We start from the raw sequence: 12,945 nt of genomic DNA, 5'->3' as shown, positions 1-12,945 counted from the left end.
GAGGGGAAAACATGTTTATAATATCTAACTATTGGAATGCTCAAAGGTTGGGGGGGAAAGCCAGAGTGATGTTGCTGGCAGTTGTCACTAGTGGGGTAATTTGAAAGATGCTGCACTGTATCTGAACTTGCTTGCGTATATTGTAAGGTAGCTTCAATGATTTGTGGTTCCATTCCTAACCCCCATATGGTTCTGGTGTTCTCCACATATCTACTTAGCTTTTGAATTGGGTCTATCTGCAGATAATCTAATTCTATTTTACTTCCTTTTCAAAAAAAAATGTTTAAAATCAAAAGCATGGGTGTTCTTCAACATTGGAAGGTTCATTTTATATGGCAGCTGACCTTGTTTTTTTACATTTCCATTTGTGCAGCTGACAATGACTTTTGACTGCACTTTTTTTGGTGGAACTGAAGGCCGTACAACAAAGCCGTCTCTTTTTGCCAATGGGAACAGTTGTTTGTGTTTGGCAGAGGAAGGATTGTGAATAAAAGCAACATGTAGCTATTTTCACAGATGTTGCCGACATCTGCTCCAATAAGGAGGTACACTTGGTTGCTGAAATAAGGGTCTACCTTAACTCAAACCGGCGGAGAATCTGCTGTTTGGAAAAGAGTGAAAAGCAAACTTAAAACAGATGCTGAGAATCTTTTTTTTAAAAAAACAAGTAAAGTGAGATATTTATTTGTCTTGCCCAGCACATTATCCCAAACACATTGGGGCATTCAAGATGCAGTGGATACTATCCTGGGAAAGTTGGGGTACCTGCAGGAGAACATTGTTGGCCCACATGGCCTCTCCTGGTCTTTGATTATTCTCATGTAATACGAAGCCCACTGATTCAAAATCCAATGCTCTAACAATTCCCCATCGCGCATGTCGATTTGCAATTTTTGCCACTTGATCTCCTAGAGACTCCTGCATCCAAAGCAATTTCCAGACCGTTGTCAGTGATGCCTTTGAACTGACTAGGACATCACGGTAAATTCTCAGTGTAGAGCCTCGCTAGCTGGGAGTGCAGTTTGCAGAATGCACGCTGCCACTTTGCAGCCCCTTCTCCCACCTACGTCTGTCGAGGGGCACTGTCTGTTGGGAGCGGGCCACGCAGAGCCTTTCAAAAGTTAACCATGGTGATCCATCTCCTTTTGCCCCTGGCAGGATGATATCTGCCTCCACTTGGTGTGTCTCCACAGCAGTATTAATGTGGTTGCCAACTCGCGAGAAGTGGGGGACAGGGCTCAGTACCAGGGTAATGGGTTTGATTTCTGATCTATGCTGAGGTGGTAGGGGGAGGGGGTGGTTTCTGGAAAGGGTGCAGGGACTATGACTGCTCTAAACACACTTGGGCTAAAGAGGAGGGAAGCCAGCATCCCTTTCCTCATTGTTCTCCAGTAACTTCTGGAAAGTGGATGCAAGCAGGACATCTGCCGAGAATGGGATTCACTGGGCGACGCTTAATATTTATGCCTGAATGTGAAGAAAGCATTGAGCAGAAGTGCTGTCAAAGTAACTGTCACCTGCCTTGGAGAGGAGAGAGAAATAGACAACATGCTACTTGATTTTTCTTTTAATGTTTTTGTGGGGGAAACTGATGGTGGGGCTGACCTTTTCACTTATGATCAACTACATGTTGCTTGGTTGGATTGCGTCTGCTTCCTGTACTTATCCCTGTCATGATTTGACTCTTGGAATGTCTTTTCTATTCCACCACATGACTTCTTGCCTCCATCCTTTCATACTTCTCTCCCTATCCCCCTTCCCCTTAACAAAAGCAATGCCACTTTTTGTACATCATAAACTAGAAGTGCTGAATGTGACAGCTAGAACATTGGATTGTTTGATAAGTTGGTTGACTCCATTAGACAATGGAAGAGCCGACATCCAACAGATATTGAAAATTCAGTGCAGTGTCCAAAATGCGCACAGCTGTTCCCATTTTTCTTTTTCATCCTATTGCACAGTGTTTCACATTTTTTCCTCTTGTGGGTTACTAAGGCGCACCAAGTCCCGTTCATCTATCACCCCGGTGCTTGCTGACCTACGTTAGCTCTCAGTCAAGCAACTTCTTGATTTTTAAATTCTCAACCTTGTTTTCAAATCCCTCCATGGCCTCACTCCGCCCCAGCCTATCTTGGTAATCTCCTCCAGCCTCTCAACCTTCCAGTTTCTGAGCTCCTCTAATTCTGGCCTCTTGAGCATCTCCCAATTTTCATCACTTCACCATTGGTGGTCATGCCTTCAGCTGCCTTGGGTCCTAACTTTTGGAAGATCCCCCTCACCAAAACCTTTTCTAGCGCTCTCTCCTCTTTTAAGATGCTCCTTTATAACTTACCTCTTTGACCAAGCCTTTGGCAGATCTGCCCTAATATCTCCTTATGTGGCTCGGTGTCATATTTTGTTTTATAATGCCCCATGGAGCACCTTTTAGACATTTTATTACATTAAAGGTGCTTTATAAATACAACAATTTCCTCGAGTGCCATTTATTTGGATGTTGGCACTGTTGTTTGGCTGTTCCTATTCTCTCCCGAACTTCTGCATGCATCTGTTTTTCAGCAAGATATGCTGTATTATGAAGCTTGGGTGCTTGTGCTCGCTGTCTGTCTGTCTCTCTCTGTCTGTCTCTGTGTCATCCAGTTGTGCCACACTCTGTTACTGTCTTGTTTGCAATCAAACCCCAATGCTAAGAATCAGACCTGGGTCCTTCACTAGGCTGTGGGGAAAGCATTTGTTTGTATCATTATTTGACATTCTTAGCCTTATTACTTTTGGAGGTACAAAAGCCACTTTGTGCATATTCTATTCCGTTACTATTTTTAGCAGTGATACAGGATGACTTGAATCTGTGGAGTCAGACATTGGGTTAAGCATTGACCTTTCACCTCTGGGGCACTGGGTTTAAATTCATCCCAGACTAACTAGATGAAAGTCTCCTCTGTAGTGTGAAATGACCTTAGGCAGTCTCAATCCATGGGTTTATAGCACTGAACTGCTAAGAGTTTGGCAGTAAATTCATAATCCCTGTTAGAGAGGCCACAGGATGGCTTGTCTAAGAGACACGTAGTGAGAGCTTTTCTAGGAAGCATATTTTTGGGACAGAGTAAAGGGATCTTTATTAACATAATGAGTCCATGATAAATTCTAGACCACCGGCTTCAATGTTTTGGAGTAGGTTTCTGTTAGGTTAGGTACGATACCATGACCTGGGATTGCTAGATGCCGGAAATGAAAAGTTTCATTCCCTAACCTTGACAACCATTCGTTTGATGAGCATTCAAAAAAAATTGCTTTTTAAAAAAAAAATGTGAAGCCAGATTCTCAGTGCTTGCTTGCTATCTTGTTGGAATTAAATGTTGCACTCAAATTCCCATGGCATTACCTGCAGATGAAAATGAAACCAATTCCTTCCACCTTTCTAAATACAGAATGTACCCATCGGATTTTACAGTTGGTCATGATTTGATAACTGTCTAATCTAAAAGTAGAATATGCCAGTTTTATCACAAAGCGCCTTTTGATTTTGTTTGTGGGGGGATAAGTTGACTGCAGAGCAATTTTCAAGGGATGCTGGCCAAGCATTGCAGACTCGATGAATGCGGCACACACTGAAGCATCTAATCTAGCAGAAACCTGCTTCAGACATTGAAGCCTATGCCCTATAATTTTAAAGGGCCTCATCATCCCAGTAAAATAACACACGCTATTTTGCCAGCTATCAAACAAAAGTGATTGACACAATATTGTGTCAATCTGCTGGTCCTATGATTTTCTCTCTTTATCTTTCATGTGCAACCACCTCTACCTCCACTCCAGGGTGTACGTCTTGGTAGCTCACTTTGTTGTATATCATGGAGGCTCTGAGCCATGTATAAACAATTAGTTAGTCAAGTCCTCTGTGGAAATACTGCCTTCTAAACTGTTGGGCCTAAAAATTCGAACAAAACAAATCCGCACAGAAAGCTAAGTGCATAAAACAGTGTCGCAATAAAGAGAGACTGTGTCGCATCACCAGGGCCAGGTGTCCGAAGTTACAGGCAGTGTTTGGTCCATGTTCTACAGTTTGAACACTGTAGCTCAACCATACTCCCTCTTCACTTTCCCATCTTACAGATGAGATGTTAAACCATGACCCTGGACGTGAAAGATCCCACGACAATACTTTGAAGAAATGCGGGGGAATTCTCTCCAGTGTTGTGGCCAATATTTGTCCCTCAATCAACATCACTAAGACAGATTTTTTCTTTTCTTTGGGCCTCCTTATCTCGAGAGACAATGGATATGCGCCTGGAGGTGGTCAGTGGTTTGTGAAGCAGCGCCTGGAGTGGCTATAAAGGCCAATTCTAGAGTGACAGGCTCTTCCACAGGTGCTGCAGAGAAATTTGTTTGTCGGGGCTGTTGCACAGTTGGCTCTCCCCTTGCGCCTCTGTCTTTTTTCCTGCCAACTACTAAGTCTCTTCGACTTGCCACATTTTAGCCCTGTCTTTATGGCTGCCCGCCAGCTCTGGCGAACGCTGGCAACTGACTCCCACGACTTGTGATCAATGTCACACGATTTCATGTCGCGTTTGCAGACGTCTTTAAAGCGGAGACATGGACGGCCGGTGGGTCTGATACCAGTGGCGAGCTCGCTGTACAATGTGTCTTTGGGGATCCTGCCATCTTCCATGGCTCACATGGCCAAGCCATCTCAAGCGCCGCTGACTCAGTAGTGTGTACAAGCTGGGGATGTTGGCCGCCTCGAGGACTTCTGTGTTGGAGATACGGTCCTGCCACTTGATGCCAAGTATTCTCCGGAGGCAGCGAAGATGGAATGAATTGAGACGTCGCTCTTGGCTGACATATGTTGTCCAGGCCTCGCTGCCATAGAGCAAGGTACTGAGGACACAGGCCTGATACACTCGGACTTTTGTGTTCCGTGTCAGTGCGCCATTTTCCCACACTCTCTTGGCCAGTCTGGACATAGCAGTGGAAGCCTTACCCATGCGCTTGAAGACAGATAGTCTGGTCATTATCACATTGTTATTTGTGGGAACTTGCAGTGTGCAAATTGGCTGCTGTGTTTCCTACACTTCAAAAGTACTTCATTGGCTGTAAAGCACATTGGGACACCCGAAGTTATGAGAGACACTCTATAAATGCAATTTTTTTTTTTCTTTCCCCTCCCCTCTCTTTGCTACATGGTCAGTCCTGTTTGAGTAGAATTGCATTCTGAGTCCTTCCTTGTGACTTGTATTCAAATATAAGTCTGGGCATTGAGGCTTGTTGCACTATCCAATAGAATGTTCTGTTTTAGCCATTGTTCTGTCCACCTAATAATCTCCAGCGAGAGCCACTGGATGTTGGTTGGATGTGCGAATCCTAGTGTTGTCTTTCCTCTCCCTCCCCCTTCCCACATGCTCAAACTGTCTATAGAGACCAATCTACTCTTTTTTTGGACCTGTTAATGCTGCATATTTTGGTTTTAGCTACTATGTGCTTGAATTTACTTTCACTGAAAAGTAAGCACCACTTCATATCTTTTAAGGGTTTGAAATATATCATTCTTTCTGGTCATTTATAATCTCACTCCTAATATTTTGACAGTGCTGCTGTTGCATAGACTGTACATAACTTAGCACAGGCTTGGGATTAAATCTCCGTGTTCTCTGGTCTAAATTGATGAGGCCTTCACTTAATGGTGTATATATCTGTGGGAAAAGAAAATGTATAACTATGTTGTCTTTCAAATAATCCGTACTGATTCTACTTTTAAAATCAAACTCTGATATCAAAGATTCCATTTTAATAGTAAGCTCTTTCCTGCAGAGCATCTATTGCACCTGCTGCTGCCTTTTTCCATTGAACTGCCTAAGCTTAATAGCTTTCTATGAAGCCTCATTAACCTTTTAGCCCTGAAAGCTGGGGAAAGGAGGAGAGGGAGAGAACCAAGTGGCATCAATTGAAGTGACTGGTGTTAAAAATACTCCATCGCCAGAGTATTTTTAATGAGCAGAATCTGTCTCCCTTTGTGCTTTAATTCTAGTAATGTCATGAGTACCTTGCTACTGAAAGCTATTGTGAGCTCCACAGTCAAACTTCCTTGTGCGCTATGTTATTTAATGCAAGCTAATAAGGATGTTCTTATTAATAGTGATAAATTTGAGTGAAGGATATCCAAGCCAATACGATAGAATAGGAAAGGGAGACCAGCTGAGTCCTTACGTAATGATTAGATGGCATTAGACTTTGGTTTCTATGGATGAATTCCATTGAATCTCGCAGCACAGAAAGAGGCCATTTGGCCCATTGTGCCCCAACCAGTGCTCTTTTTGAGAGCTAGCCAATTAATCCCACTCCCTTGCTCTTTCCTCCATAGTTTTGAAAATTTTACCTTTTTTCAATAGATATCCAATTTCTTTTTGAAAGTTTTTATTGGGTCAGATCAAAGCTCTGCAGTCCTGCTATATCCAGTCATGAATGGTGGTAGACAATTAAACAACTAACTGGAGGTGGAGGCTCCACAAATATCCTCAATGATGGTGGAGCCCAGAACATCAGTGCGAAAGAAAAGGCTGAAGCATTTGTGAACATCTTCAGCCAGAAGTGCCAAGTGAATGATCCATCTCTGCCTCCTCCTGAGGTCCCCAGCATCACCAGATGCCAGTCTTCACCCAATTCGTTTCACTCTACGTGATATCAAGAAATGACTGAAGGCATTGGATACGGCAAAGGCTATGGGTCCTGACGACATCTGGCTGTAGTACTGAAGACGTGCTGCAGAACTAGCCACACACCTAGCCAAGCTGTTGCTGTACAGCTACAACACTGGCATCTACCCCACCAATGTGAAAAATTGCAGGCATGTCCTGTCCACAAAAAGCAAGACAAATCCAATCCAGCCAATTACCGCCTCATCAGTCTACTTTCAATCATCAGCAAAGTGATAGAAGGTGTTGCCGACAGTGCAATCAAGCACTACTTAAACAACAACAATCTGCTTGTTGATGCTCAACTTGGGCTCCACCAGGGCCATTCAGCTCCTGACCTCTACAGCCTTGGCCCAAGCATGGACAAAAGAGCTGAACTCAAGGGGAGGTGAGAGTGATTTTTGCCCTCGATATCAAAGCAGCATTTGACCAAGTGTGACATCAAGGAGTCCTAGCAAATTTAAGTCCATGTGAATTGGGGAAAAAACTCCATTGGCTGGAGATATACCGAGCACAAAGGAAGATGGTTGTGGTTGTTGGAGGCCAATAATCTCAGCCCCAGTACGTTGCTGCAGGAGTTCCTCAAGATCGTGTCCTAGGCCCAACTGTCTTTACCTGCTTCATCAATGACCTTCCTTCAATCATAAGGTCAGAAGTGGGGATTTTTGCTGCTGATTCCATAATGTTCAGTACCATTCGCAGCTCCTCAGATACTGAAGCAGTCCGTGCCCATATGCAGCAAGACCTGGACAATGTTCAGGCATGGGCTGATGTGTGGTGCTAATGTTACATGCCACTTAAGTGTCAGATAATGACCATCTCCAACAAGAGAGAATCTAACCATCCTCCCCTTGACACTCAATGGCATTACCATTGCTGAATTCCCCCACAATCAACATCCTGGGGGGTTACTATTGACCAGAAACTGAACTGGAGCAGTGATATAAATACTGCTACAAGAGCAGCACAGAGGCTAGGAATTCTGCAATGAATAACCCACCTCCTGCCTCTCCACCAGCTACAAGGTACAAGTCAGGAGTGTGATGGAATGCTCTATACTTGCCTGGATGAGTGCAGCTCCATTCAAGAAGCTCTGCATCCAGGACAAAGCAGCCTGCTTGATCGGCACACCAGTTACCACCTTTTTTAAGCATTCACTCCCTCCACCACCGATGCACAGTGGCAACAGTGTGCACCATATACAAGATGCACTGCAGCAACTCACCACGCCTCCTTCGACAGTACCTCCCAAACCTGTGACCACTTCTCTCCCCACCCCCCACCCACCCAGAAGACCAAGAGCAGCAAACCAGTGGGAACACCACCATCTGCAAGTACCCCTCCAAGCCACGCACCATCCTTTCTTGGAAATACATCACTGTTCCTTCACTGCTGCTGGATCATAATCTGGAACTCCCTCCCTAAAAACACCATGAGAGTACCCACACCAGATGGACTGCAGTGGTTCAAGAAGGCAGCTCACCACCATCTTCTCGAGGGCAATTAAGGTGGGCAACAAATGCTGGCTTAGCCAGCGACATCCACAACCCATGAAATGAGCAAAAACAAAATCTGATCGAAACTGGCTGTGTGTATTTATAACACAAAATTCTCATCTCTCTCTCTCTTTTTTGGCCAATTACCTTTTTAAAATTTGTGACCCCTGGATATCAAAAGCATGTAGGTAGAAAATGTAACTGAGGGAGGTGAGGATTTTCACAAGTTGAGATCCTGGGGAGGAATGATTTGGAGTAGGAGATAGTACAATGGGTTGTGATTTCAACATAGAGAATGCAGGGAGATGAAAACACTTAAGATTGCATATTGGGACCTCCAGCCAATCAAGAAGGAAGTTGAGGAGCAGCCGTTGTGGGTGGTATTGATGTGAGATTGACATTAGAGCCTAGAAGCTAGTGGTAAAGAAAGGTTTTCCTGGTCTTCTGTCCAAGAGTGTGAAGAAAGTATAATTTTGAGGTGGTAGTGTCAAAAGTGTCTTGCATGTCAGTATTTTTCCATGGGAGGTTGAAAGTGTGTTTGGAGTGCAGGGAAGCCATTTAAAATATGTTCTGACATTTCTTTCCTTGTTTGCAAGTCTTAAGATGGAATGTGAAAAACTGGCCAGTGAAAAGACAGAGATGCAGCGACATTACGTGATGGTGAGTACCAGATATTCTTTAAGAGTTGTATAATGTATCATTGTCTTTACCACCAATTCATAAATTAGCGTATGAAGGCAAATTTGAAAATTAAGGAATGAAAGAATGAACAATATCTTAGTTGCTCTTCTAATCAAATAAACTAATGCAGTTACTGGTACAATGGGCTTGTCACAGATCTATTAGCAATAATTTCCTGTTATGTCTAGTTCTTGTCATGATTTGCATGTGACATTGATGTAATGTGTAAAATGTAATGGTAATACCCTGATTCGATTACTTTTTAATAACATTAACCCCTGCTATTCAGTCCTCCAGCCACTGTTAGCACTGTAGTGTGGGTTGCTTATGTTGGTCAGCATTTTTGCCCATCTAACTAAAGGCCAGCTTGGGTCTGCAAATGAAACCTGACCCAAGCCTCACAGAACCACATCAGACCCAGGCTGAGTCCTTTCATTTTTTTTTTCCCATACCTGACCCGACCACAGGAATGTTCTGTTAACCTAGCTTCCGCTTTTCACCTTTTTAAGCTTGTGCAGATGAGCAACAAAAACTGTAACTTGACTTAAAAGGTACATTTAAGATTGGAGCTAAGTACCGGAGGTGGTGGTATAGTGTGTCCGACTCAACCCAAGTCGTCAGGATCCCGTCTGTTTCGGGTTGAGTAGCAATACTCTATATCTAACAACACAGCTAAAAGATGTTGTATTTCCTCAGATCACCCACACATCAGCCAGCATAGAAAACTGATATGCTGAACATTGGCTTCAATCATTAAGACCAAACTATTTTCTATGTTTCTATAGGGTATGGGGAGAAAGAGGGAACAGGTTACTGAATTGGATGTTCAGCCATGATCATGATGAATGGCGGAGCAGGCTTGAAGGGCTGAATGGCCTACTCCTGCTCCTATTTTCTATGTTTCTATTTAAAAGCAGTCCCATGACTAGTAAAAATGCAGAGTTGGACTGAGTGCAGTGGGGCACGGGCTTGTCATAATTTGTTGTCCGTATACTGGACATTTATAACACTTTTTATATTAGAGAAAACATTGTAAAGTGCACCAAAAAAGCAGTTTGCAGTAGTGGTGGAATTAGAGCCTACTGAAAGTTGAATTGAGTGCTGAGGACGTGAGATTTATTGTCACAGTTGACCCTGGGACCACTCTCAAAAGATTTTGACACTTTTTTTTTGATGTGGTTTTCCAACATTATTTTTTTTTTTGAGCCTACTCCTGCTGCGTGTACCCTATCCCACTCATCCAGCACTCCTGTCCTTGCTGATCATCATGACCTCCCTCTCCCTCAATGTAAAATTCTCATCTGATATTTGAATCCTTTTCTTGGCTCTTCAGCTCCCTATTTCCATAACTTCAACCAGAACTCTGACTGGGGCCTCTTGCATTCCTCTTCCTGCTAACCCCCACCCTTTCCCCCATAATAATCTTTTAACATCCATCTTAAAGCTGGCTTTTTTTTTGACCAAGTTTTTGGTCAACCCTCCTAACATCCCTCTTTGGCTCAGTGTCTGTTTTTGTCATGTGACTTCAAACAATGATTTTCCACATTTATAGATGTTCTACAAATGCGAGTAGTTGCCGTACTAATAGTTCTGGCTTCTAAGCCAAAAAATGTCTCTTGGAAGTGTTACCGGTATTTTAAATATGAAAATAAATTTATGCCAGGGCTTCATTTCAGCTTTACAGGGTATGGGAAATCTAACCCCAGCTATATCATTTGTGGACACATGAATACAATAAGCTAAGCAGCAGTATATTCTACATTCACTAAAAGAAATGGTTCACTATCTCTTAACCTGACCACATAGCAACCTAGAATTACATGAATTGGGGGTATTCTGATTTGACTACTTTAAATAATTTTGTAGGCCCAAAAACGCCTCTTAAATATAAGCCTTGTGCCATTTGAAAATGAGTTAGACTGAGTGAAGTGGGATTTGGGTCTGTGATAAAACTAAGCTGTTGGTACGCCCAACAACAGGGCAAATGAGGACAAGCCAATGTCATTCAAGCAAATCCGTAGAACTGAGTTCTGGTGATGGGTCACATCTTTTTTCCTCTGCCTTTTCTTCTTTCAAATGTTAATTGACCTGTGGTGCACTTCAAACAACTTTTAATATGTGAGGCTGGAAATTACTGTTAATTGTAGAATATGAATGCTAAACAAGCTTGTATGACATCCTTCTGTTCGCTATTTTTAACAGAGAAATTCACCTAATTAAAAGAGCAGGTTAATGCCCCTCCTATTGAAATAACAGGCAGAGTAATATGTTCGAAACATTAATCTATTATTACCCAACAGCACAAATGCATCGCCAGCAATAGGGGTAATATTGAGTAGGATGCTGTCTCTTGCCATGAAGCCTCACTCGTTTGAGACCCTTGCTTCCACTGCTTCTCTTCGTCTTCTGTTTTTATACAGGTCGATATGCCCATTGGCAAGACCATTCTCTGCAGGGGAAGGGGTAGTATGAAAAATGTTGCTTACATTGATACTGTCAATATTGTGGTTTAAAAATTATGGTGCAATAAAAATTGCTATCCAATTCCAGAAATCTCCATTACCCAACTTAAACTGTCTTCAGGGTGACCTACACCCCCCTCTTTGTGGGGTGTACATCTACCTTAACGCATTACTGGACTAAATGCAAAAGCTAACATGAGCTAATCTATTCTGTTAGAATAAAGCTATATTGGGTATTATGAACCAGTTGAAATATTCTTTAAGCTCCAAGGTCTAGGCTTCAAATTGACCAAAATTGCTGTCATGAGTCTTATTTTGCTGTGGTTGCTAATGGTTTTTAGGAAAATGGGTAATTTTATATGGAGTTGATTTAGGGGCTCCTAACATTAGACTCTTTAAACTATAGCCCATAAGTAGCATATGAGCCTTGCCAGTTTGGGCTTCAAAACCCAGGCAGCTCCGTTCTATTTTGGTTTTGTATTTCATACTGGCTGGTTTGCCCTGTTTGAATTCTGTGGGCCTGAATGTTTGGAAAAGGCTGTTCTTAATACTGCTTCATTGGTGGCCAAATTCTAACTTGGAACATCTATATCTGTTGGTATTGGCAGGTTGAGTTACATGCATGTTTAATGGCAATATTCATTTTAAACTTTTCAAAAGTGGTTTGGGAGTCTCCATGGTGTGCAGCTAATTGGCAGATGAAGACTAAATGCTTGGATACTCTTGTCCTAATTGCTTATAATGTCTATTTAATTGGACTCTGGCTCTGGAAGGACTATGGCATGGTTGTTGTGGGGTATTGGCCATGTGTTTTTCTAAGTGGGGGGGGGGAAATTGAGTACATTATTTGGCTATGCAAAAGGAAACCTTCCCCAAAACGTCATCTGCTGTTCTTTTTGGCCAGTGACTACTGGATACAGAAGTGGAAAATCCTGCCTCGTCACTTTAACTTTCCTTCCATTTGAATGAACAATTTGACCCAAAAGTTCCTTTTGTGAAAGTTCTATGCAGAATAATACATGGCAGGTCCAATATAGTGGTCATCTCATGCTTAAATCATCGTGACTGGTGAGGCTTTGGGTACTAGTTTTGCTTCCTGGGATGAGATTATAGAGCAATTAAAGATGGTGTTTAAATTGGGTGTAAACTTGTGACCATCGTTGGTTGTAAATTCATCTAATTTAAAATGATTCATGGCCATTCTTTTGTGCCATGGTTTAAAAATCAGGCTTTGATGGAAAAAATGCTCAAGAATCGCTGTCTATGGAGCACTGAACATAAATATCTAAATGGAGGCCCATGTCTACTTTCACCCAGAGAGTAGCAGTGGTGTTATAAATTGTCCAGAGAGCAAAAGAAGGCCCAACCGGGCCTGATCCATAAACATGAGGCAATGGAACCAAAATGAAATAACTTCAACATGCTCTCTTATACTAGACTCTTACAAAGTGGTTTATTTATTTGTTCAGTGGACATGGGTAGGATGTCCAAGAGGATAGTGGTAGGCCATCATCTTGAATTATTGCTGTTCTCCTATGATGTGCTCCTATGTTGATATTAAATGAGGAACTCCAGGATTTTAATCATGTAACAATAGAGATGGAAATATAAGTCAGAATG

General features: G+C 42.5%; 1 protein-coding gene across 1 annotated transcript in view; it reads left to right on the top strand.

The window, feature by feature from the left end:
• Nucleotides 1-12,945, top strand: part of LOC137351606 (transducin-like enhancer protein 1) — a 186,189-nt gene that overhangs the window by 29,337 nt on the left and 143,907 nt on the right. The window contains exon 3 of the mRNA XM_068016207.1: nt 8,779-8,842. Within this exon, the coding sequence (XP_067872308.1) occupies nt 8,779-8,842 (64 nt within the window). The remainder of the gene's footprint in view (nt 1-8,778; nt 8,843-12,945) is intronic.

This window comes from Heterodontus francisci, chromosome 36 (genome assembly GCF_036365525.1).
Source record: "Heterodontus francisci isolate sHetFra1 chromosome 36, sHetFra1.hap1, whole genome shotgun sequence".
Taxonomy (NCBI): Eukaryota; Metazoa; Chordata; class Chondrichthyes; order Heterodontiformes; family Heterodontidae; genus Heterodontus; species Heterodontus francisci.
This window is presented reverse-complemented; position numbering and strand designations above follow the sequence as displayed.